The 27,570-nt window shown below is 42.1% G+C and overlaps 1 protein-coding gene across 1 annotated transcript in view; it reads right to left on the bottom strand.

The window, feature by feature from the left end:
* ZC2HC1B (zinc finger C2HC-type containing 1B) overlaps nucleotides 1-27,570 on the bottom strand; it is a 33,514-nt gene that overhangs the window by 2,765 nt on the left and 3,179 nt on the right. Inside the window, exons 2-6 of the mRNA XM_036022606.1 lie at nucleotides 26,602-26,812; nucleotides 19,834-19,953; nucleotides 19,134-19,272; nucleotides 7,097-7,236; nucleotides 3,711-3,819 (exon numbers count right to left, since the gene is read on the bottom strand). Of these exons, the coding sequence (XP_035878499.1) occupies nucleotides 3,711-3,819; nucleotides 7,097-7,236; nucleotides 19,134-19,272; nucleotides 19,834-19,953; nucleotides 26,602-26,812 (719 nt within the window). The remainder of the gene's footprint in view (nucleotides 1-3,710; nucleotides 3,820-7,096; nucleotides 7,237-19,133; nucleotides 19,273-19,833; nucleotides 19,954-26,601; nucleotides 26,813-27,570) is intronic.

The raw sequence follows: 27,570 nt of genomic DNA, 5'->3' as shown, positions 1-27,570 counted from the left end.
TCCTCATAAGACTCTGGGATGGATAAGGATTGTGACTTACACACATGTATCTGTCCTGACTGTGAATTTAGAACAAAATGTTCTAAATGGCAAATGCTAGATGCATATTTTACTCAAGAAAGGTGAAGAATGAAGGCCATAGTTGTAGGGGGTTCACTACCAGGTAGGTGAAAAGACAATAACAGGATTTATGGGGAAGGCAAGTGGTACCAAGTGGCCTGAAACTACTGATGATCCATCTAGATGCAGCAAAGCTCAACAACAGTTTTCAAGAGACCATCATATTACAAATGGATTAATACTGACAAAAATAAACAACGGGGAGTAGATTCGAATCTGATTCACACACTGGCGTGTTTACATTAGCAAAATACACTCGGTGCTTTTCTCCGAGCCTCAGACATGTCCTAGAGTCCACCCCCCACTCCCGAATATACTTCTGCTTCCTTCCCAGAACGGGTCTGAGGGAAACACGACTAGTTTAAAGGCACACTAATTGCAGTGATTTTTGTTTTAAATGAAGGCCACAGGAAAGAATAAGCAATTAAACTGAAAATGCATGTTAGGTCCACCCGTGTTCTACACAGGAGAATCATCAACCATGATTGTAAACTGTTCAAGCCACTGCTGGACATTCAAGCAAAAACAGCGTGTCCATAATCTCTGGATGGTCAAGGCCCCCATACCGAGAAAGTCGCCCTGGTCCAACCATTCTCATGTGTGTTCCTCAGGTTTTTGGTCAGGAAAAATCGTCAAAATCTTGGGGGAAATGCATCTTAAATTGCTGTAATATATAATTATAATAAATCCAAATGCTCCCTCTTAAAGCTAATTAACATAACAATTCTATGCATAGGCCAATAACTGAAGTGAGAAATTATAGAATAAAGGTATGTGCTTTTCCCCATCCGTTTCATTCAAAAAGTATTTACTGAGCACCGCACACATTCCCTGAACAATTCTAACAGGTAGGGATATAGCAATACAATAAAAAATAGACAAAATAGACAGATCCATGCCTTCTTAAAACTGACGTTCCTTTTTTGTGGGGGGACAAATACATATACATTGACTATTAGATGGTGATAAATGCTATTTTTAACAGAGGAAACTGTGGAGGGATTGATTAATTTTAAACACAGAGGTGGGGGCCTCACTGAGCAGATGACACTCAGCAGAGAACTGGAGGAAGGGGGAGAGCAGTGCAGATTCGTGGGGGCGTGCTGGGGTCCTCAGCAGGCAGAGCCCGTGCACAGGCCCTGGGCCAGGAGTGGGCAGGCTGGTGCTGCTCACGGAACAGCGCAGAAGCCGCAGGGGCTGGACCGAGAGGAAACCGGCACAGGTGTGGTCAGGCGGTGGTACAGAACCCAGTGTGAGCCACGGTGGAAACTTTGCCTTCCACTTGGCAATGTGACAGGGGTTTGAAACCACCATTAACTAGTCAAAAGTAAACGGAGTGCTGTTTTGCCTAGATCTACTGGCCTACTAATCTATTTTCTACTGTATCCAAATGGTGTCTTAATAACGTTCTGCTTAATGTTCTGAGACACCAGACAGCTGAGTCTTCACTTGGGCCTTGCCGCTGATTTTAAAAAATGACTTAGTTCAGGGAAGGAAACTCTCTTCTTATTTCCAACACTACACCTGGCACGCTGTCCTCTCCTATTCCCAGTCACTTTCCAAGTTTACTGGACCGGGGAACGAAGGTCCCAGGCTCTGTTGCTGTACTTGGCCTTGACTTTGCACATTGTCAGAGTTCTCTAATCCTGATGAATTAAGAAATATTCCCTCTTGGCAAATAAGTTTTGACCTCCAACTCAAAGGAGTGCTTTTTACTGGAAAGGAAGCATTATAACATATTCTTTGAAAAAATAAGAAAAGCAGCCATAATATAAAGAAACTGTCTTTTCTGAAGGGCATTAATCATACTTTTTTAATAAAAGCTTGTTAGTGAAGTTTTACCAAACAAGTATGTGTGTATATATATATATATATATATATATATATATATAAAATTTGAAGTATGTGTAAAAACTAAAGTCTACCTCATTGTTAAGTTTTCACAGATCAGGAAAAATCTAATGACTTGGTTTTACTGGGCTATGGGGAAATTTTAAAATATTAATTCAATTTTTAGCCCATGATAAGCAACTCATAAGGAATTTAAAGACTAATAATAAACTTTCCTGTGCTGTTTATGAATCACGGGACTGGCAGCTCTTACTCTGGGCCTGATAATCCTTCCAAACAAGACCCGTGACCAGAGGTGCCATTCGGTCACGAATCGCTGTGCTGCCTTCATTGTGCGCCCTGACCACAAAGGAGAATGGCACATCCACCGATGCGACTCAGAGAAGTGGGGAGCATAGCAGGGATTTAATCCAGCTCTGCTGTTTACCACTGTGTGCTTGGAACCAACAACCGGTCCCCCGAGCCTCAGTTTCCCCTTCAGCAGATGAAAGCACGAGGACTACTGTGAGGATTACAGGGATGGGCTGGGCGGATAGCCGAGTACCGTGATGGTGGTTACATCTTCCTGTTACTTTGAAGAAATTATTTAGTCCCAGAAAGGAAAACCTTCCCTTTTTTCTTCTTTTGCCAGCTTTACTGAAATATAATTGAATATGACATTGTATGGATTTAAGATGTACAGGGTGATGATCTGGTATATGACTATATTGTGAAATGATTACTGACAATGAACTTAGTTAACACCCATGAGCTCACACAGGTAATTTTTGTGCCTGTGGTCGTGAGATCATGTAAGATTTCCTCTACTGGAAACTTTCCTTTAAAAAAAAAGATTTTATTTGTTTTATTTTTGGAGAGAGGGCAAGAGAGAAAGAGAGGGAGAGAATCATCAATGTGTGGTTGTTTCTCCCCCCAACCCCCTGCACTAGGGACCAGGCCCACAACCCAGGCATGGGCCCTGACTGGGAATTGAACCTGCAACCCTTTGGTTCTCAGGCCGGCACTCAATCCACTGAGCCACACCAGCCAGGATGGGAACTTTCAAGTATGGGATGCAGTAGTGCTAACTGTAGTCACCATGCTGTGCTCTATACCCCAGAACTCATCCATTGCATAACTGGGAGCGCACCTTGACCCACGCCTCCCCCTTTCTCCCACCCTACCCCCGCTGTAGCCACCACCATTCTATTCGGTTCTCACGAATGTGCCTTAGCATAATGCCCTCGATGTCCAGTCATGTTGTCACAGATGGCAGGACTTCCTTCTTTTATATGACTGAACAGGATTTCGTTGTGTAGGTTATGTATACCCTACCATTACCCATTCATTGGTCAGTGGACACCTAGGTCGGTTCTGTATTTTGACTACTGGAAAAATGCAGTAATCAACACGGGAGTACAGGTGTCTCTCCAAGATAGTGATTTCATGGTCTCCCCTTATTCTCAACACATCGGATCAGCTGTTATTTCCTGTTCTTTCTCGTTTTTCAGTTTTACTAGTCAGAGCATGATGGTTCCAGACCCTGACTTTGTATTTTGTCAGAGTTATCTAAACCAGATATAGTAGGAAATGTTCCCCCCTTGGCAAATCAGCTTGACCTTCAAACAGACCCCTGTATCTTTATATCCAGGAGGAACACTGGATATCACAGCTTGTGCAGACTGCCCCAAAACCCCAAAGCCAAAAGTGGTCACCTCGGACCCTGTCCGTTGAGAGATGACATGCTTACGCTGACTTACCTGGCCTGGTTGGGGCCAATCTTGTGGCCTCCAGGGCCCTGTTCTGTAGCAGAGTGCCCACAGCACTGGTAACCGTCGGTTCTTTTTTGGAACTCGTCTGAGCCCTACCCTAGAGAGAGAGGGGGGACAGGCCTCTAACCTCAGGTAGCACACGCGAGCAACACTCCCCACTTCCCACTTAACCAGCAGTCATTTCCGGAGACCTGCTGCACTCGGGGGCAGGGGACACGCACACCCTGCCCCCCAGTTGGCCAGGTTCCCGGCCTCTCTGCTGGTGCTCGAAGCCACGGCAAAGGTTAGGAGCTTTCGTTCTATAATTGAGCCTTTGGGGGAATTGCAATATGTTAATCCCGGGAAATTCGTTGTATACAGACGTAAGCAATCACTCCGTGTCAGAAAAGCTAGTTATGGAACATTCTAGTTTTTCATTACCCTTGAAGATGCCTTTGTTTTTAAATACATGAACAGAGAAGAAAAACAGACATTGGCAGGCAGCAAATGTTTTAAACATGGAATTCCACCATCCCCACGCCACACCCCTCCCTACTGAGCAGCAGGAGCAGAATGGTTACATTTAATGCAGCACGAGGATCCAAAGGTTCCTTGCTAGCTCCTTTTTACCCCGCTGCTGAGCCCACCGCCGTCTCCATGGAAACCACATAAAGATAACCTGTTACTCCGAGTGAGAGCTCTCACTTGGGCAAGGCTGGCTGTGAGATTATAGCAGGCAGTTCATCCCCAGCCAAACAAACAGAGCTATTTTCAGAGGGTAGGACACTTTTTTTAAAGTTGATTTTATTTAAAATAGAAACACATTTCAGCGGTGCTGTTAACAGCCCTTCCCCACTGAAACCAGCCCTCCCTTTCGGTGCCACTTCTGAATCAGCCTCACTATGCGGCCGGGCCCCAGCGCGGTGAGGCTGGCACGGGGAAAACAGGCACTGCTGTTCAGACACACTCGACAGTGAGTTTACTCAGAGAGCAAGCAATTTTTCTTCTGTGTTCCCAATCACCACTTAGCTCTGCAAAACAAGGCAAGGAACGGGGCCAAGTCACTGGTTACAGTCAGGGCGGCCAGCTGGCCTCCTTCAGGAATAAAAAGCACTTCCGTAGCTGCTTCCCAGTGCTCCCTTTGGCCCCACTAAACCCCGGCTCACTTCGTGAACTGGCCAGAAGAGCCATTCGAAGAAATGTGCCGCACCCTGTGCTGCTTTAGCAACTGGAGGCAGGGTTATGCTGAGAAAACCTTCCCAAGGCCAAGTTGAATGCAAGCCCAAAGCAGTCATATCCCCTCAAAACTGGGGTGTCTTCCCCACCCAGAGGAAAGCACTCCCAGAGAGGGGAAGGAGGGTGGTGTGAGGGGGAAGGAGGGCAGGTGGGGGAACCCCTATGGGAAGGTGCTTCACTTATATTATCTATAATCCTCCCAACAACTCGGCAAGGTGAGGACGAAAGTGAGTCTTCAAGAATTTAAGTAACTTGTCCAAGTTTCCCTGCAGATAGTGAATTATGGAACTGCAAGTCAAACCCTGACTATGGATTGCAGAATCCCGGCCCTTTCTACATTGCGCCACCTCCCATACTATTTCAGGGGTAAAGATTGAATCTCTACAACTATATTTATCATAACCACCTTGCCTGCTCCACCAACACACCTGTCTCCTCCCTCCTGCGTTCCTTTATCTGGGTGTACAGTATTATTAACTGCCTAGGCTCTGGAGCTAAAAACCTCCTTGTCAACCCTGGTCCTCTTTTACCCTATCTCCAATTGCCTTCTCAGTCTCATCAATTAGTTCTTACACTCTCTCTCCTTGCCCCCACCCCCATTCATCTTCTTATTCCAGCCCACGATTCTTTCCCTGTTGTGTGGCTGTTAGCAGGTCTCCTGACAATCCATCTCAAACTCTAATTGCAAGGCTGATCTTTCTAAAAAACCAATTCCATGTCCCTCCAGTCTATACTATCAACCAGTCAACATTGCCTGTAGAATGACACACAGGGCTAATAACAGACAATTAGACAGAAAAGCCAAGGCCAGAGAGAAGAGGAAACGGAAGCACAGTAGGAACAGGTGAGACAGAGAGATGGAAGAGAGGACTCCCTGGGTACCTGGGAACTTGACTATTCCTGCTTCCAGACCCTCAGGCTGGCCGGCCTCAGATTTCAGGGCACCTATCCGCTTAATTCCCCTTTTCCTCCTTTCTGAACCAGCTCAGCTTAACGCCCTCCTAGATCGGATACAGGCTCAGTCGGCCCCATCCCCTGCCACCCTCCCACAGGCACCTGTGCTTTAACCTCACGAGCTGTGCTCTTGGGGCATAAGCTGGATGTTTGTGAAGAACGGCCTCCCCAGCGCCAGCTCTATGCTGCTGAACCCATTTGATAGTTGAGGGGGGAATATCTGCTCCTCTTTGAAGCCATCCATGAATCCTAGTGGCCTCTTCCTCACCTTGTGCTCCTATATATGGCAACCGCCACACCTTCCTACTGCATCATGTCCAAGTCCCCACTTCCTCTGAGGGACGAGCCCTCGACCGGCTGGCACCTAGCGCCGTGCCGGGCACACAGAAGATACCCCACACCTCTCCGAGGCAGCGGAGACAGAGCTAGAGGCCATGGCCATGGGATAAGCTCTTCTTGGAGAGGGTCCCATCCCCATTAGGTAATGGATTTCGTGGAAATCTTTCTAAACATTATTTCATTCTTCTAAGTGTTCGTGCCAATTTAATCTTTTCTTGGTGTCTGAGCCATGTTTATGAGACTAACAGTGTTCATGCTGCACAGTCAGTTCTGTCCCTGGGACCTGCGATCCGTGCAGAGCCGTTTGCTGGCTCCGGTTCTGTGTGTTTTTATAAATCTATAGTTTTCCTGGGCAAGTTGTCATTGCACGTATTTGTGTCTATCTGTAACAGTTGCTTCCATTTCTCCCCTTTAACTTGCTGATTCTGTGGCTTTTGCAAAAGGCTGAACACCTTCCTCTGTGGGGCAGAACACGTGGCTGGCGGGGTGGGCCTCCTCCCGCCCCCTCCCTCCCCCAGACCCACTTCACTTCAGGTCGCGCAAAGCTTTCCTGCGTGGTCAAGGGTGATGACCACCATTGGAGAGACAGAGTTTGACCTAATACTACAGAAACACGACATGTAGAGTCAAGTCTTCATCCTGAGAAGCTGCAAGCGCTACAGAAATAGTTGTTCTCTAACACCCAAAGGTGGTGTAAGCTGGAAACTCAGAAGGAGCCCCTCCTACAAGGATGAGGGACAGTGATCGGCGACGGGGATCCTTACCTTTCCCAGGACCAGTAACTTAGGTTCCCCCCCCACCCAAGCTGACCTGCTTGCCCCAGGCATGCCAGGGCACAAGAGGCAGCACCGAGGGAGAGATTTTACCTGTGCTCTGGATGCCAGTTTGGCTGCTGTTTGGGCTGGATCAAAGACTCGGCGAGAAGACTGATCCTTGCAGAAATTAATATGGCGACTGGCTGCGTTTTCATTAAACCTCCTCATGCAATATGGGCACTGAATATAATCTGAATGTAAAGATAACAAGGAAAGGCAATTAGCATTGCAAAAAATTATCTCTGTCACGGACTATAGGAAATGAAATAAATAGGATATGAACTGTGCTCCAACACGAAAGAACAAGGTCCCCAGTGCTGGTGTGAGACAGCCTGTTCCAGAGGGGAGGCCTGCAAGGACTGCAAATAGAAGACACGGGAGGGGAGATTGTTATACTGTGCACTCACTTCAATGAAGACTGTGCCCTTAAAATGTTTGCACAAATTCGGCTCAGGAACTTCCAATTAAATGAATTAGCGAGTGGAACTTTATGTAAGAAGCAGTCCTGAAATCACAGAATGTTAGTATTGATGACTCAACAGGGCACTGAAGATTAAAAGCCCAGGCCACTGCACTGACTGTGACAGAGAGACATACAAGAGTTATGGGGCTGCTCAGGGAGATGAGATGTTTCAGAATGTGGGTCTCCGGATGGCCTTTGAAGCCACTGTCACTGGCAGAAAGACACTGTTTCTGCAGTGACTTCTGCAGCGCTAGATTCTGTTCACTGAGCACGGTCATCCTCCGTGGGTCTGTGGGGAATACCCACTCATCTCGACCTGGCTCTCGTTTGCAATCGCCAGACAATGAGAGAAACGAGAGGTGAGAAAGACCCCGGGTCTTAGCACGTGGAGATGCTCATAGCAAAGACAGGTGGAGCCCACCTCCCCCTAAAGCAAGCAGAGAGAGGGAGAGATGTGGGGTTTTGTTTTTCTTAGGTACCTCTCCTTCAGGGATGACAAAGTGGTTGTGCGCAACACAGAAAAATAACTCCCCTGCCCCTCCAGAAAGGATCTGAGAGAGCATCAACCTTAACCTCTGCACAGGAGTTTGGGTTGGCCAAAATTCCCACATGTGCGGATGAGTATTTAAAGCAGTGATGTCTTCAAAGTTAAGAGTCTTTTGAAGGCGACTTTTAAAGCACACTGGGGAGCCTTGTATTTTAACAAATAATTTCCTAAAGTGAATACTCATAAAATGTAACAATTGGAAGAAATTGGAAGGAAATAAAAGAGGAGCACCTCTCCTAAGCCTTCATTTCGCACTCTGGAAGTCCAGACCTGACTATTCATTCAATACACACGGAACACCTATTCCGTGCCAGGTGGCGGTTTTATACATGGTGATACAAGGCCTCTGTAATCAAGGACTAGGCATTCCAATACAGAAGCAAAGTTTTCCCACAGAGATAAATTCCTTGAAAAAAATAAAAGAGGGCAGCATTGGGAAATGCTGAGGGCCCCTCAGCCTGCCAGACTGGTTTGGGCCCCAGCTCCTCACTCGCTCTGTGCGTGAGCGCGAGCGAGTTACTCAACCTCCCGAGGCTTCAATTTCTGCAGTGACTGCGTATCACCCACTTCATCGGGTCGTTGTGAAAGCTAACTAAAATAATCCGCACCAGGGCTTGGCACCGCGGGCGGGGCCGGGCATGCTATTCCTATAAGGAAACAGGCCCAGCAAGGTTGGGCTCCCAACCACCAAACACGAGCGAAACTGCTTAGAAAAAGTCAAATGTGGAGTGCCATTCCCACGCAGAACTCCCAAGGGTGTATGTAGAAAAGCACCTAGAACTTGGCCTTGGTCTGGGGGTGCATCTCTTCATTTTCCCCAGCTGTGAAGTCGAGGCTCGTAGCAGAAAGGCTGCCACCCGGGACCCAGAGGGGTCAGGCACAGGCGACGATTACAGCAACGACTGTGTTGTTTGCTTAATCCCACTTGTTCGTTCATTCACTGCTGCCCTTCTGTATGTTTGGCACCAGATGCCACCAGGGAGACAACCAAGCTGAAGTGTGTTTCCCTGCCAACAAAAGCTCAGAGGGGACTGGAGGACTAGGCAAAGGGGCAGACAGTCACCATTCCGTGCGGGAGGAGGAGGCGCCGCGTCCTCTGGGAGCGCGAGGAGGAACAAGCAGCCCTGATTTCGGGGGCAGAGAAAGGGAACTTCAGATCCTCTGAGAATGCCACAAGTATTTCTCGGTACCAACAATCTGGGCACAGTGTGACCAAGCCACATGCTCCAGGCTCGTCTCAATCTGAGTCGCCTCTTTATCAATCCCAATGGCACAAAAGTCACTGCGGATGACTTATTTCAATAGATGATGGTTTTAGAAGTCTGACTACACATGGGTTTTAAAAAATCCTCACTCAAGGACATTTTATTCATGGTTTTTAGAGAGAGAGAAGCGGCGATGTGAGAGAGAAGCATGGGTTGGCTGCTTTCTGTAGGTGCCCAGACGGGGAATCGCACAGGCTGGGACCAGGGTCAAACCCACAGCCTTTGTTACCCGGCCATCTCTGACCAAGCCACACCTGCCAGGGAAAAACGAATTCTTATGAGGACTATGGGGAGGATGGTTAGAGCTCACTGGAAAAACAAAGGCAGAAAAGTGAGCATCATTCAAAAGTGCAAACATTTTGTGGAGTACCTGTGCCTACAAAGCCCTGTGAAATGGTGAACAAATGTCCCAGGCCTCTCAGAAAACTCTGATGATAAATATTCAATGTCATCGTCCCTATAAACTCTCACAACATCCTGGAAAGCTGAATGATTGGCAGACTTGCTTAACTCAGTAAGAATTAGGATAAATATATATGTGTCACAAAAACTGAGTTACGAAATAGGGAATCAGGCTGAAAAAAAAAAAGAAAATTACTTGCAAACTCATGCACGCGAAGCAATATTCTATGTAACTCTAGTTATAGCTCTGAGCAGTTTCTACTATCGAAGCCTGAGAATATCTGGGCTAATATAAATTTCCAATCAATCAAAGTAACTTTATAGTAATTAAACTGGGCTATTGTATATAATCATTTTGTTTGGTGCTTAAAATTGCAATGAGAGCACAGAAAGGAATGTAATTGTGAAACTATATTTTAGCATGAAACTGTCAAGAGCAGATAAATAAATTGTATGTTTGATGAGCTCTTGCAAAGGGAATTATTTATTAAAAAAACAACAATCCCCACATTTGACGTTCGACGTGAAAATAATAGAAATTCACTCATCTGACGTGGTTTCACTTATTCAGCTAAAGAGTCACCAGGTAGTCATTCAATTCTGCAGCTTCTGCTATTAAAATAAAGTATTTCTCATGAAAGATGTTTTTGTTATATGAAGCTTGTTGCCAAAGTATTGTCAAAACCACAATCATAGCTCTTTCTATTGAACATCTTGAGATGACGCATTCTTTTAACGGCATTTTCATTAACACCCAGCAGAAGTGAAGCATTTACTAAAATTATTACCTGGTAAAAAAGATCAGATGATTTCTTTTTCAGGTGATTTTTATTTCATGATTACACAGTGCATTTTTGTTTTATTGTTGTTTTCTTACATTAAAAAACAAGCTTTGAGAAATAATTTATATGCAATAAAGGCACCTATGTTCAATGTTGGTTCAATGAGTTCTGACAAAGGTATACTTTTGTGTAACTACCTCGATTAAACAGAATAATTCCAGCACCCAAAAAAGTTCCCTTGTGACCTGCTCAGTCACTGTTCCCCCAAAGCCAGTCTCAAGCAACCAAAGGTGTATTTTCCTGTCACTAAAGATGTTACAAATCTGTATAACAACCAGGATACTCCATGTGTAGTAGCAATTTCTTCTCACTGTTGAATCGTGTTCCACTTTGTAAATATTCCACAATGTGTTTATCCATTCACTTGTTGACAAACACTTTCAGATGTTTATCGTTTATACTAGCTAAAGTTGCCATGAACATTAATTTTATAAGGACATGTTTTTGTTTTTTTTTCATAAATACCTAGGATTGGAGTTGCCATATCATTAAGTCTATGTTTAAGAAAATATCAGTGCAAAGCAGCTGTACTACTGTGTATTCCTATCAGCAGTGTATGAGACTTCCCGTTATTCCACATCTAGCCGTCACTTGTATTGTCGGTCTTTAACTTTAGCCAGTCAAGGGGGTATGTGTGGTAGCTCACTGTGGTTTAACTTACACTTCCTTGAGAAAAGTAATATAGGATATCTGTTTATGTGGTTTTGTTCATTACTTTTTGATGCGTTGGTTCAAATATATTGATTGCCTTTTCCCTCTTGGTTGGTTTGTCTTATTAATGAGTTGTAAGAGTTCTTTATATATTCTTAGTGTGAGTCCTTTGTCAGATATATGTATTATAAATATTTGCTTCCAGCCTATGGCTTCCTTTGCATCCTCTTAATGGAATCTCTCAAAAATAAAATTTTTTAATTTTGGTGAAGCCCAATTTATCAGTTTTCTTTTTAAAAATTGGTAGTGCCTAAGAAATCTTGACCCTTAGGTCAAAGATTTTTTTTTCTACAAAGTTTACAGTCATTGGACTTACGTTAGGTTGATGATCCATTTTGAGTTAATTTTTGTATATGGTATAAGGATCAAGGTTCATTTTTCCCATGTTGATGTTCAGCTTTCCTAGCATCATTTGTTACTAAGACTGTCCTTTACCACACTGAATTACATTTGCCAAAAATCGATTGCCTATAGGTGGGGAAGGAGGAGTTCATATCTAGATTCTCTTTTCTGTTCAATTGATACACTAATTCCAAATTGTAATGATCACTGTAACATTATAGTATAGCTTGATATAAGATAGCCTAAATTCTCCAATTGTATTTTTTCAAAAACGATCTTGTCTATTCAGATCCTTTGAATTTCCATATAATTTTAGAGTCAGTTGGTCAATTCCTACTTGGCAAAGAAAACTTGCAGCAATCCGTACTGAAATTACCCCAAGGCCACAGATCAGGCTGGAGAGAACTGACATCATAACACAACACTGCGTGTTCCAGACCATGAAAATGGGAAGTTTCTCCATACATTCTGTTCCTCTTTAAGTTCTCTAAGCAATGTTATAAGGTTTTCATTTTACATTCTAACTTATTTTTAAAAAATACATACCTAAATATTCAGTGTTTTTACATTACTATAAGTGGTATTTTAAATTCTATTTTTCAGTTGTGTGTGTCTAGTATATGGAAACACAATTCACTTGTGTACATTGACCCTATGTCCTGAAATCCTGTTAATTCACTTTAATTTCGGCAGCTTTTTTGTGTTTTCCAAAGGTTTTCTACATTTACCCATTCATGAGTATATTGTCTGTCAATAAAGATAGTTTTACTTCTTCCTCTTCAATCTTTAAATGACATATATATATATATATATCATTTATCCATAGCACACATATATGAATTACATATATAATTTTTTCCTTATTACCCTGGGTACTATTTCTAGTACAATGTTGGATAGAAGTGATCAAAAAGGAAATCCTTATTTTTTTCCATTTCCCAGTAAGAAAATGTTCAGCTTTCACTGTTAAATGTGATGTTAGCTACAGATTTTCAAAGATGTCTTTTATTAAGGAAGTTTCCTTCTATTTTCCACCTAAACATTGTCTAAAACATGTGTGGGTATTACATTTTGTCACAGGCTTTGCCTGTATCTATTGAGATGATCATGTGTTTTTAAAAATAAAAATATTTTAAAATATTTAAACAAATTTTTTAAAAATTACTATCATGAATTACATTGACTATTTTCTCATATGCTATGTGCTATATGCTCAAGTCAGTTCTGACTTCTGGTGACCCTCTGATGGGTGATGTCCATAATGTCCTGTCCCCAGTAGCCTTGCTTGGTCCAAACAGGCTTGTGCCTATGAATTCTTTCATGGAGTCCGTCCACCCCATAGTTGGTCTTACTCTCTTCCTGCTGCCTTCTGTTTGTCACCAGCACTAGTATTGTCTTTTCCAAAGAGCCCTGCCTTCTTACAATGTGCCCGAAGCAGGACAACCTCAGGTGTGTTATGTTTGCCTCCACTGATATCTCAGGCTTGATTTGCTCCAGGACCCACTGATCACCTTTCTCACGGCCCAGGGTATCCACACAGCTCTCCTCCAACGCCCAACTTCAAATGAATCCATTTTCATCCTGCCAGCCTCTTCACTATACAACTTTCGTATTTGTACATAGTAATTGGGAATACCGAGGTGTGGATGATCTTAGCCTTGGTCTCTAATAACATCTTTGCTCTGGGTGATCTTGCCTAATTCTTCTATTGCTGCCCTTCTGAGTCTGCCTTCTCTGAATTTCTGGGCTGCGGTCTCCGTTTGAACTGATGACTGAATCAAGGTAAGCAAAATCTTTATTTCATTATCTGCTTGATGTCTTCATGAGAGCTGTGCATTTCTTCTGTGGTCATGATTTTTGTCTTCCTGAGGTTTAAATGCAATCCTGCTCTGGCACTTCCTTTCCTTTCATCAGCAGTTGTCTCCAGTCATTCTTGCTTTCTGCCAGTCCGACAGTATCATCTGCATATCCTAAGTTATTGATATCTATACCTTCCACTGATTTCCACTCCTTCTGAGCCTAGCCCAATTTTTTATATATTCCCTGCGTACAGAGTAAACAAATGGGGAGATAAAATGCACCCTTATCTGACACCTTTGCCAATAGGAAACTTTTTTTTTCCTCTACTTAAAACTATACTCTTGCCCTGGCTGGTGTAGCTCAGTGGATTGAGTGTGGGCTATGAACCAAAGCATCGCAGGTTCGATTCCCAGTCAGGGCACATGCCTGGGTTGTAGGCCACAGCCCCCAGCAACTGCTCATTGATGTTTCTCTCTCTCTCTCTTTCTCCCTCCCTTCCCTCTCTAAAAATAAATAAATAAAATCTTAAAAAAAAAACCCAAATATATATTCTTTCTTATAGTTAATTTAGGTATAATTTGTTCTTTTTCTTTGTTTTTTTACCTTTTTAAAGAGAAAATTTAAGGTAATTGATTTAAACCTTTTTACTTTTCTAACATAAGCACTTAAAGCTGTAAAATTCCTTCTAGTCACTGCTTTAGCCAAATCCCACAAATTTTGCGATGTTTTTATTAGCATTCAGTTCAAAATATTTTCTAATTATTCCAGTGATTTCTTCTTCAATCCATGGATTATTTAGATGTGAGTTGTTAATTTCCAGATATTCTGGAATTTTCTAGATAGATTTTCATCATTACTTTCTTTGCTCTTTTCTTTATTTTTATGGTATCCTTTCCATCCCCGTCCATCCCCCTGCTGCCCTCTCCCTCTTCCTCTCCCACCCTCACCGCCCCACGGTCGCCACACCGTTGTCCATGGCCCTCAGCCCGTTTCTTATTCTAATCTGGTCAAATAACACAGTCAGTATGATTTTAGCCTTTTAGACTGAATTCCTTTATATTTTTCTTTTTTTTTTTTTTATAAATGGGGTTTTTTTAATCCTTTTTTTTAAGATTTTATTTATTTATTTATTTATTTTTAGAGAGAGAAGGGAGGAAGGGGGGAGAGAGAGAGAGAGAGAGAGAGAGAGAGAGAGAGAGATTCAATGTGCGGTTGCTGGGGGTTCTGGCCTGCAACCCATGAATGTACCCTGGCTGGGAATCGAACCTGGGACACTTTAGTTCCCAGCCCGCGCTCAATCCACTGAGCTACGCCAGCCAGGGCTATATTTTTCATTTTTTATCATTCAGTTACAGTCATCTTAATTCCCCCCTGCCCCGTTCATCTCCACCACCCCATCCCCCTGCCCCCACTCCCTCAGCCAACCCCCACCCTGATGGCTAGGCCCATGGGTCCTTTATACACGTTCTTTAGCTAGGTCCTTGCCCTTCTCCCCGTTTTCGCTCTCCCCACCCCTCTCTGTCCTCTGTCAATTTCTTTCAGTCCTGGTAGGCCCACTTTGTGGTCCTGCACATGGTCTATGGGGGAATGCTCTCTAAGTACTTCAGGAAAACTATACTCTGCTCTTGCTGTGTGTCACATTATAGTTATAGATGTCAAGTAGGTGAAACTGGTTGATACTGTTGTTCAAGTTTTTTATATCCCTAGATTTTCCTGCTGCTTATCTCATCAGTTGCTAAGAGATCAATGATAAACTCTATAATTGTACATTTTTTCTGCTTCTCCTTCTGGTTTTGCCAGTTTTGTTTCATGCTCTTTGAAACTCTGTTACTAGGTACATAAACATTTAGAACTGATGGTCTTCTTGAGGAATATATCTTTTAATCACTATCACTACTAATAATACTTTCTCTGAAGTTTACTTTGCCTGATACTAATATTAGCCACTACAGTTTTATGATTATTATTTGATGTATATCTTTTCCCATGCTTTAAACACGCCAGCCCACAGTTGTTTTGACATTTCAGGTGTTTATTTCTCTTTTTTTCTTTTTATCTAAGAGGAGAGGCATGCATGAAAAAGTGTATGGCTCTGTGAAATATTCACAAAGTGTACACACCCATGTAACCAGTCCAGATCAAGACAGAATATCCCTAACACTCCCCTGTGTGTCCCCTCCTGGTCCTCCCCACTTCTTCAAGAAAACCACCATCTGACTTCTAACCTGAGATTCCAACTCAAAGATGCTAGAATATTGAGTTCCCAACCAGCAGTCCCACAGCTAGGGCCGTGCCTCTTCTGGCCCATGGGACCACCAATTCATTCTGTCACTTACGTGGCCCCCTTGTTTGTGTCTTTATATTTAAACTGTGTTTCTTGTAGAAGCATATAATTGGACCTTGCTTTGTTATTCAGTTTGACAATCTCCACTTTTCTTCTGAAGTTCTAAGTTGTTTCTATGTAACTGTCCATATAATTAGATTTAAGTCTACCATCTTGCTATTTTTCTTTATCCCATCTGTTCGTTGTTCCTTTTTTCCTATTTTCCTGCCTTCTTTTTTGAATGATTTTTTTCATTTTATATCCACTCTATATTGTCTTACTAGCTATATGTTAGTATTTTGGAGTGTTTAGAATTTATAATAAGCATCTTTGCAATATACCTTCAAGTACAATTACTTTCAAGTAATACTATGTATAATGTGAACCTTTCAACAATATACAAAGTCTGTCTGGAAAAAGTACAGCCATTTTTAATACAATGAGAACAGTTTGTGTGACATCAATATAACCTGACAGCCAAGGAGAGAAGACTGGAATACACATGTGTGAACAATGATGACTTCACTGTACTAGTCAGTGGGGGCAGTAGATGCCATTGAGTGAACATGTGTACCACATGACCATCACATTCAAAATGACTGAGCGAGCAGAGCAACAAATCTGCACCAAATTTTGCGTTAAGTTTGAATATCCCTCCTCGGAAACTATTTGGATGAGTCAGAAGGCTTTCAGGGATGGTGTAATGAGTGCAGTTCAACTAAAAGCGTAGCACAAACACTTCAAAGATGGTCGAGAATCTGTTGAAAGTGATCCTCATTCTGGAAGGCCTGCAACAAGCAGAACGCCTGAGAATGTTGAACATGTACGATGCTGATGTGGGGATTCCCAAAACTGCTATGTCTGGGATTTCGATGCAGGGTCTTGGCATGAAACGTGTGTAGAAAAGTTGTTCCATGGCTTCTGCTACCAGAGCAGAAGGAACATGGCGCTGCAATTGTCAATGACTTGATTCAAACCACCACCGATGACCCAGGTTTCCTCAGGTGATTGGAGGTAAGGTCCCAAGGTGCCTGCTTTGAAGGGGACTGAAGGAAGCATCAGCATCCCATATATAATTTTTCTTGTATCTTGTCTCTTCTTCAATAAATGCCTTTATTTTTCATCATACATGGATGGATACTCTCTGGACAGACCAATGTCCATTTTCTTCAGCCTTGCCCTATTGGTTTCACACATTTCATTTTCACATGTTATAATTCACTCACTATGCTATTATCTATATGTGAATAGTCAATTATAACCCTCAGTTAACATTACATTCAGTGGAAAACAAGAAAAGGATGTCTGCTTTTGCCAGTGCTATTCAACATAGTGTTGGAAGTCCTAGCCATAAGATTTAGACACGAGAAATAAAAGGCATACAAATTGGAGAGAAAGAAGTAAAATTATTTCTGTTCACAAATGACATAATCTTATATGTAGAAATCCCTAAAGATTCTACAGCAAAAAACAACAACTGTTAGAGCTAATAAGCAAAATTCAGCAAACTTGCAGTACACAAAATCAACATAAAAATCAATTGTATTTCTATACATTAGCAATGAGCAATCTGAAAAAAAATGAACAATCCCATTTACTATAATGTCAAAAAGAATAAAACACTTAGAAATAAATTTAACCAAGGGTGTGAAAGACTCATGCACTGAAATCACTAAAATTAAAGAAAACATACATAAATGGAAAGACATTGCATGTGCATGGATTGGATGACAATATTGTTAAGATGACAATAGTACCTAAACAATGTAATCCTTATCGAAACTACAATGGCATTTTTTTAAAGATTTTATTTATTTATTTTTAAAGAGGGAAGGGAGGGAGAAAGAGAGAGAGAGAGAGAGAGAAAAACATCAATGTGCGGTTGCTGGGGGCCATGGCCTGCAACCCAGGCATGTGCCCTGACTGGGAATCAAACCTGCGACACTTTGGTTTGCAGCCCGTGCTCAATCCACTGAGCTATGCCAGCCAGGGCTCCAATGGCATTTTTAGAAATTAAAAAAAAAATCTAAAAATTCATATGGAATCTCGAAGTTCCCCAAATAGCCAAAACAATCTTGGGGAACTCACACTTCCTGTGTTTAAAACGTACTATAAAGCGATACTGATGAAAGCGGTGTGGAACTGCCATAGGAGAGGCAGATGCACAGACAAATGGGACAGCACGGACAGCCCAGAAGCAAACCTTTTCGTATATGATCACTTGACTTTTGATAAAGGTGCCAAGGTCATTCAATGAGGAAAGAATAGTCTTTTCAACAAGTGGTGCTAGAAAAACTAAATCATCACATGTAATGCTAGATGTGCAACTTTCAAGGAAGCTCGGATCTTACTTGACACCACATACAAAAATTAACTCCACCTGATCACAGACCTAAGTGTAAGAGCTAAAATTTTAAAACTGTTAGAAGACACATAATGGAAAGGGTGGTATCAAAAGATGCCATCAGGAGAGTGAAAACACAGTTTACCAAATGGGAGAAAATGTTGGAAAATCTAGCACCTGATAAGGTATTAATACTAATATTAATCTAATCAGGTCTCTAGCTTTCATTTCCAATTTACAGAAAGATGGGGAATAGAAGAACAAGTTAAACACTAATATGACAAAAAAAACACAGACAAACCTAGAACATGAGAAATTCTAAAATATAATTGGCCTGGGAGGGGCGTTGTGCAGGATTAAAAGAGGCTAAACGGACAACAAAAAACAATGCATAAACCTTGATTGATCTTGCATTGTGGCTGGGGGAAGAGGAGAGAGCTTTAAAGACATTCTTAAGATAATCGGGAAAATATGAATCTATATGTTAAGTGCAACAATGGTACTGTGGTTATGCAGGAAAATGTACTTAAATTTAACAAATGCATACTGAAATATTTCATGTTACAAATTTTGAAGCTTACTATTAAATAATAAGTTTAGGGTAAAAAAGCTGTGGACCACTAAATTATACAACTGAAAGTGGTTAAAACGGGGAAGTTTATGTTATGGGAATTTTATCTCAAAAAATAAACATAAAAAGAGCCGTGGGTGCCCGACCCCAGGGAGCTGTCACAGAACTGCTGCGGTGGCGTGGTGCAGCTGCGGGGGCACCGAAGGTGGTGTGAGCGGCATGCCCTGCCGGCGTCCTCTAACGCCATGACGCAGTGTTGTTCTCACACTGGGACAGCGTTAGAAGGAAATGCAGCATCTCTAGGCAGAATTGAAAGATGAATAGGATCATTTAAATTGTATGGTTCAATTACTTTTTTTTGTAATTTAATTGCTGTTGTTCATTTCGGAGTGCAAAGGAGGAGTGACAGTTTGGCCAAAATTCAAGCACGGCCTCCATCGGTTGAGAAGGTCAAAAGCAAACCGAACCGGCCACACACCTGGGTTGACGGACGGAGGCGGAGGAGGTGGGAGAGGCCGGCCCTCCTTGATGGCCAGGGAACACTGCTTTGCTGACCGGATCGCGTTAATGAAGTCTTCGTGTTGTTGTCTCCAGTTAGCTTTCCTCACAGGCTGAGGCTGTTAACAAAATAGAATAAAACCAACATACACTAAACCATACTATCTATTTCTCCATTAGAATTTATTTTTTATTTATTTATTTATTTTTTGCAGCTGGGATTTGAATTTACAGGAAACAGGACTGTGAAAATTTGGAAAGGAAAGTAGAATTTGGTTTTTTTTAAAAGTACTGAAAGAGGTTTGGAACACACAGTCATAAAAATCACTATCACAGTAGTGAAGGAAAACACAAAATAATCAGAAGAGGAAAGAAACTACAAAAATTTAAAGGAGGATTTAAATGTAAGATTAAAAGTGACTTTCTTCCAAGTTAATTGCTAGATTTAATGCTCCTCTAATGAAAGTATAAACGAGATTCCTTTTGGCCACATCTGGAAAGTATCTGAAGTACATTTGGAAGTCTTAGTGAGCATGATTAAAAAGAAAACAGTAAAGGTGGATTATACTTACATGACATCGCACTGCTCTATCAAGCAAAAATGAAACCAGAGAGCCAGAAAAAGGCTTTAATGTACCCACGGATGTAATCAAGGACAATAAGAAAGATACCGATAATACCTTGGATCGAGGAGTTGTCCTCACAGTGAAAATGTCAGTGCCCTGTAATCTTTGTTTCAAGGAATTGAAAGGTTTACGCTTTTTGTTGAAGAGTTTTTTACATATTGGTCCATGCCTTTCCTAGAAAAGAAAGCAGTGATTAAATTTTTTTTTAAATGTGCAATCACGAAGTTTGTAATGCTGCAGTGTGCTCAGGCGGCCCCCACGACAGTGACCGAGTTGCACCTTCAGAGCCAAGTTCATTCTCCAGCTCTCAAATCACAGCAGAGCAAATCCATCTGGCTCCCCTCGCCCATGTTACACATAACTAGATATTATGTTCGGTCAAGGTCAATCAAAGGTCTCTAGAGCTAGAGAGACTTACTTCAAATTTGGTTTTAAACATTTAACTCTACCACTTGGGCTGTATGGATGGTTCTGAGCATTAAATAATGCTGAAAAGACAAACTCTGTAGCTGAAACTGAAATAAATATTTCTGATAGTTGAGCTGTCTCTAGTTACTCACTGAAACCGATGAAGTTGTGTTGACTACTTCTTCTATTCTGTTTCCTGCCTTCGCTGTTACTCAGTTTCAAAAGCAAGTCATCCAGTAATATAACAGGACACCTGAGTCCCAACAGCCTGCATGCTGAGTTTTACCATTCTTCAAAAAACAGCTCTTTGCACCCAGCAAGGGGAAACGTAGCTTCCTACCAACAGAACCTTCTCAGAAAAACACTTCTTACCACTCAGCGTTTAAAAAATCAGTTTAAATGGGCCATTTTTCTATATACAGCGAATTAAACCACTTAACTCCTGAATAGGAGCAGAGCAGTTTCAAAGAAATAGTTGAGAACATTTGCAAGAGACAACTGGAACAACCATAAAATGAATGGAGAACACACCAATTCCACTTAAGTTATAAAGACATTTTCCTTGAATTTACCCAAACATTCTGTGTGACTAGTGGAGTCACTTATTTCAGAACAAATCTAAGCTTATCATGCTCAATTTTAAAATATGACAATACTTGCAAGACGTTCGGCAGGGAAAGCATTCTGTATTCCAACTAGGAGTCCCTGGCATTTCTGGTGCAAAACCAGGGAATCAGCACATACATGTCTGCCCAGGTACCAACTTTACGAGGTCTGTTACTGCACCCCATGAGATTATGCCAACATCTTTGCCTTCTACTCTAAATCGTCTTCCTTGGTGGATAGGTCACTCATAAAAGCTATCACTTACATAGTTGCTTTGTCCAGATGCAACAAAATACAATCTGTCTGAAAATCACCATACCTGTCTACAAACAAGCCATGCCTTTTCAGACTAAAGAAAAGAGAGATATCAGATCAATTGATCAGATGGCTCTCTGTAGCCCAGAGACAGGCCTAGAAAATAAAACTCAAGAGGATCCCAGATGTACTTGACCTTCAGTGATCCCTCTTCAAAGGGTACCATGCAGTTCTCCGACCTTTTCCCCTGGGGTGTGAGGCCTGGGCTGGCAAAGGCAATGGCAGCGCTCTGGGGGATGCTAGGGCACCAAGGCCCTGAGAGCTTCCCTTCTAGATGTGGGAAGCTCTAGCTGCAGTCAACTAAAAAGAACAGGCACTTTGTTTGGGGAATGCCCCAGAGAAATAAAACCTACCACCTCATTTTGTGGTCTTTTGCCTCAACTGTAGTCAGGTCTGCACCCAAATCCTTGTAGTTCCATGCATGTCTTCCTTGATCTGCAGTGTCCCAACTAACTGCATTGTCATCATTTTTAAAACCGATTTTTCTTGGAAATTGTATAATATGGGGGTCTAATACCTGTTTCATTCCCTGACTTTGAGATAAATCAAGCTTTATTCCACTTCATAGGCATCAATCAGGAAACATAATATGCAGTTAGCTTAAAATTAGTTTAACAATTAAATCTTGGAGAAGGCCTCACATCCATTTTGTTCAAATTACACAAAACCCCTGAAATTGGAGGGTTCTGTCTGTATACGTGGCAAAGCAGGAAGCAGGGGGAGGTTAAAGGACTTGTCAGAATTAGTGACAAATTTGAGGCTAAAAGCCAAGTTTCCAGATGCTCTAAATTCAATGTTCATTCCTCTCGACTAGCTAATTTCCCTGGTGTTTTGGCCTTAAAATTTGGATTTCTGATGCTTATAGAAAAGGGGAAAGAGCCAAAAGCTCTCAGGAGACAATCAGCTGTGCCAAGAGGCTTTCACCTGGCATCCTTTCAGTTTGAGGACCAAATTTAGGAGCTCGTCTTCGCACGGGGCAGCACCAGGCAGCCCTGGGGTCCTCCCGGCCTGCCAGCCGTAGGCTGTGTGCGGCTCTTCCCCGGCTTCCCCTCCACATCTGTCTTTAATCTCTGCCACTGCGGCCTCCTCACTAACTTGACAGTTCATTTAACTCCAATGAAACACATCTACAAAATGTCTTTATGTTTACCAGAACATCTGCTGCAAAGCGTCTTCCACAGACTTCACAGGGAAATAATTCCTGATTGCCATCTGTATAAGATCCAAGAGCACATTATGTTAGTTTCATGGAATTGCCTGCCTGAGAAGAAATAACTAACTGGAGACCTCAATAGCTTGATATCCTCACTCTTTTTTTTTTCCTCCCTCCCTACCAACTACTTCCTTCTCTTAGAAAGATCCTCTGTAAACTCACCTGTGTTTTTCTCTCACTTCACTAAACAGGTAAATTCCATATCCTGCAGGTCACCAGTATATAGTTATAATTGCTTAACATTTAATATAGTCTCAAACAGTGCCTGGTAGCTTTGCTTTAGGCCTAAGCACAAAGTTAATACCTTAGTATGAAGTCATGAATAATCCAGTGGTGGTGTCCTGGGGGTCGCTACTAGAACAGAAGGCGCGTGTGTTTGCTGAATGAAGGACATGCCCATTTATCAGAGACCACATGAAAAGGTCACCTAATCATGAAATTCAAGGTCAACTTTCCTGGGAATGGCTTTCTCTCTCCCAGTAAACTCTCTTTGCTGGAAAAAAACTTCTACTTGTTTTTTTTCAGAAGGAAGAAAGAAGGAAGTAGGGGAAACAGATGAAATGGACCAAGTAGAACTGGTGGACTTTCTTTTTTAATCCTCACCTGAGGATATGTTTTTATTGATGAGAGAGTGAGAGAGAGAAACATTGATCGGTTGCCTCACATAGTACCCTAACCGGGGATTGGACCCTCAACCTAGGTATGTGCATGGACTGGGAATCAAAGCCACAACCTCTTGGTGTGCAGGTCAACAGTGCAACCAACTGACCCACACTGCTGCAGAGCAGGACCAGCAGACTGTCATCGGAGTCAGGAAAGAGGTGTCATTACCACGAAGAAGCCTATGAGAATGGTGAGCGTCATCCTGGGGTCAGGTTCGGGGTCTGACCTCCTGATGGGGGCACTGAATAATATTCACTACTGGTGTTTTATGCGCAGTGGTCGATGAGTGAAGGGTTGCAATCATAATATGATTACTACTAGCTATTGTTTTTATTTTAATATTTAACCATAGAAGTATTTTAAAAGTTAAATGAGGAATTAACTCAATGCAAAAGGAAGAAAAGGCTGAAACCATGTCCCAGTGCCTCGGAGAACCTGACCTGCAGTAAAATGTTCAGTGACTATTTGCCGAATGCCTGGGCCAAAAGAGAGTTGAGTTTCTACCATAGGACCAATCGTTCATTCAATAAATATCTGCTCCATGCAACTCTGTGGGGATATTGAAAGAAACCATACGTGGGTCCAGCATGGAAAAGGAAAGTATGCACATAAATTAAGTGAAGTTAGAAAAGTGTCACAAGAAAAAGAAAACATTATGGAATTCTGAAAGAAAAAAGTTTCGCTTCATATTACTTCCTTTCTGTTCATCTGGAGTTGAGTAAATAAGGATTTAAAAAGCAGTTTGATCACAGAGAAGATATTACAGTAGAGTAAAAATCTAGGCTTTTTTTTCCTACAAACAAAGGGAGCAATTAATAACATTGACTAGGACCCTGGCCAGGTGGTTCAGTTGGTTGGAGCATTGTCCCGTACACCAAAAGACTGCGGGTTCGATCCCTGGTCAGGGCACACACTTTGGTTGTGGGTTCAATCCCCAGCTGGGGCACGTAAGGGAGGTTAGCCGATTCCTCTCTCTCTAAAATCAATAATCATATGCCTGGGTGAGGACTGAAAAAAAAAACACTGAGTGAGAAGAACGTGAACTGTAGAAGATTCATGTGACAGATGGGAGGAGGGATGAATGGTTGGTGGGAAGGAAAGACAGGATTTTAGTTAAAAAGCTAAAGTTGTCGGCCTGAAATCAACAGCATGGCTAGCCTTGAGGGGAGCTGGGTGGTGGCAGAGAGAGGAAGCCCCGAGAGCAAGAAGATGGTAGGGCTGTAGATAGAAAGGGAGCATTTGAAAAATAGGGCCATCTCAGTTAGAAAAATGACCTCAGCTTTGGAAATACTGAGTTTGAAAAAGAGTCAGCCAGCCAGCAGGATGGAAAGCAGGGAGGTCAGGGCTAAAGACACAGATGGAGGCTTTGTTTGCAGAGTGATGTAAAGGCACGATACTGCCAGAGAAGAGGTCATGGAAAGAGAAGCACAGGGATGATCCCGAGGGAACTCCGTCTTCGAGGGCCAAGAAGAGGATGAAGATAAGCCAGGAGGAGAAGCAGGAGAGAACAGGGTCATGGAAACCAAGGGAAGGCCGTTTAAAAAAGGAAGGCCTGGTTAACAGGAATCAGATGGTAGCTCATCACACACGTTGTTGATTTAAATGATCTCTTCTCGCGTCTGCCAGATGGTATTGTATTTGCGACACAGGTTATCCATTGCAGTGTACAGAAACACCACGCATCCTCTCTGTTCCCCTGGCCTTCTAGCTCTGTAAACCAGGGCCTTCACTTTTTTTTTTTTTTTTTTAGCAAAGCTATCCCACTCCTCCACATACTTACTTGTTAATGAAAACTACTCATTCCAGTTATAAAACTGCTGCTTTGTCTAAAACACTAATGAAGACTTACTTGTATAAATATTACTTTAACATTTTATACTGTTTTCCTGTTCCCCAAATGCTTTTCCTGTGTAATCTCATTTGCTAATCACTGTAATCCTAAGGAGACACGGTTGGTATTTATTATTATTATTACATAAGAAAGCAGGTTCAAGGTTAGGTGACTTCTCTGAGACCACAGGTAATAAGTGGTTACACTGACACTTGAACATGATACAAGTATTAAGACTACTTACTCAATTGTCACCATAGATACAAGGTCTGGAAGAAGTAACACCTGCTTGAGTGTGTTTGGTAGGATGATAATATGGGTGTGATAATTTATAGTTTTAATTTGGCCATTTCACCTAAAATGTCATATTGTGTGCTTCAATGTGATACTATGTTGCAGAATTACATGCTCAGGATTTGTAATAAAAAAGGGGCATTATTTGTGCTGGACCCCCATATATGTCACTACTAACCAGCAAAGCAAATGATAGAAACAATAGCTTTTGACTTACATCAGTGAGTTTTACAGAGTTCGGTGAATTTAAAATTACGACAGATACGACATGATTCATTCGAACAACCGAAATACACGGACCAGCACATTCTGAATGACATTCAACTGGGAAGCTTGATTACAAGGAAAGAAGGGAGAACCTGCCTCAGTCAGTTGGTCCAAATATGCAGACGAGTGAGGTCTACAGTGTTCGTTACAGAACGCTAAATCGGAAGGAATGGACAACCACTGGAACCTGAAAAGAATTCTTCGAAATGGCCAAAACATCCTTCGAAGGATGAATAAGCTGTTACATGCACGCCCTGGAATATTACTCATCAGTCGAAAGAACTGTTGATACATGCAACGACCTGGATGAATCTCAACTCGGAGTAAAAGAAGTCAGCCTCTCAAGGTCGCGTGCTGCATGAGTCACTGGGATAACATTCTCAAAATGACAAAATTATGGAGTGATGGCCAAGAGGGAGGGGTGACGATGGAGGGAGGTGGCTGTGACTGTACATGGCAGGATGACAAAGGCCTTCAGGTGATGGAATGGTCACACATGTATACAATAGCATGGGTGCATGAACACACACATATTTCTTGGTTTTGGTGGTGTGCTGTAGTTATCTAAGCTGTAACTTGGGGGCAACTGGGTAAAGGAGGCATAGGGTCTCTCGTATGATCTTGAAACTGTGTAAACTATGTCAAAATGAAAAGTTTTCAAAAATGTCTAGGAGTTGACAAATTGTGGCCCATGGTCCATATCTGGGGCTGCATGTTTTTGTAAATAAATTTTTACGGGTAAAGAGTCATGCCCATTTATTTGTTTATATAATATATAGTGCTGCCTTCACACTACAATAGCAGAGTTGAGGAGTTGTAACGGAGACCATATGGCTTGCAAAGTCAAAATTATACTTCTTGGCCTTTACGAAAAAAGGTCGTCAACCAGTAAATTAGAATGTAGTAATTAAAAATGGTCTTGGGAGAATAACATGGAAACTGTTAATGATACATTATATTTAAAAAATAAAGACTACATAAATCTCTCTCTCTATATATATGCAGTAATTACTTATGAGTTGCAAGAATAAAAGTGATATTTCTTTTTCCTACATTTTCAATTTTTCTGCAAAGATTCATTACTCTTTTACAAACCAGAATAAAAGATGAAAAATAAATCGAGCCCCTGTCCCCAGCTGCCTGCTTGCTGCTCGGGCCTTCGGAGGAAGCCAGGGCTGCTCGGGGGTGAGGCCCTCGCTTCGTCAGGAGACCAGCACTCACCCACCTCGCGGCCCGCGGCCAGGAGTTCATGTGCACAGACTCGGTCCTCGTCCTGCACGACAATGAGGTGACTGTGGCGGAGGCTAAGATCAATGCCTTCATTAAAGCTGCTGGTGTAAATGTTGAACCTTTCGGCCCAGGCTTGTTTGCAAAGGCTCTGGCCAAAGTCAACACCGGGGGCCTCATCCACGAGGTAGGGCCCCCCTGCACGACTGCTGCCCCAGCAAAGACAGAAGAATGTCAGGAGTCTGCCGATCACATGGGCTTCGGTCTTTTTGACTTTTGGAACATGTTCAATAAAAAGTTGAACTCTGAAAAAAAAACCTCTGTGGATAGAAGAGATTCTAAAACAAAGAGTATCCATTTAGCTGTTTGTATCTTTTCTGTCTCTAATTGGAGTCTTAGGAGATTTTTTAAGTAGCTATTACTTTGCTACATTGGTTTATAATCTTAGAGAGTTTTAAAATGAGGAAAAGAAAGTGATCTGGAAGTGATCAACAGTTTTGTTTAGCATGCTAACAGTGAAAAATAAGCTTTTGGGATCTCGGTTCAAAATTTTTTTATAAAAAGCTTGGAGAGGATTATGGCTGTAATGAAATTGGAAAAAAATTCTACTTCTGACAAGACATTCTCTTTCTGAGCTGGAAGAAGGCTTTGTGAAAACACCTACTAATTCACATTTCCTTATAAAGGCATGGGAGAGAAGGAAAAAGGAAGATGCAGTCTCATCCCCTTGTTAGCAAGTCAAAGAACTCTTAAATCCTTTACAATCCAGAACATGCAAACATTTGCAATTTCGACATCTTCCAAGGCCATATGGCAAAGAGGGTGGTGTACTGATCTCAACTTATTAACTTATCTCAGGAACATGAGTTATGACACACAGAAAGAAACGAGTTAGCATGGTGAACACCCCATCAATATTTGCTCGCTCCCACAGCCCCAGAATACTAAAGTAAACAGACAGAAGGAC

Source organism: Phyllostomus discolor, chromosome 4 (genome assembly GCF_004126475.2).
Source record: "Phyllostomus discolor isolate MPI-MPIP mPhyDis1 chromosome 4, mPhyDis1.pri.v3, whole genome shotgun sequence".
NCBI lineage: Eukaryota > Metazoa > Chordata > Mammalia > Chiroptera > Phyllostomidae > Phyllostomus > Phyllostomus discolor.
The sequence above is the reverse complement of the archived record's forward strand: the minus strand, read 5'-3'. Positions and strand labels throughout refer to the sequence as shown.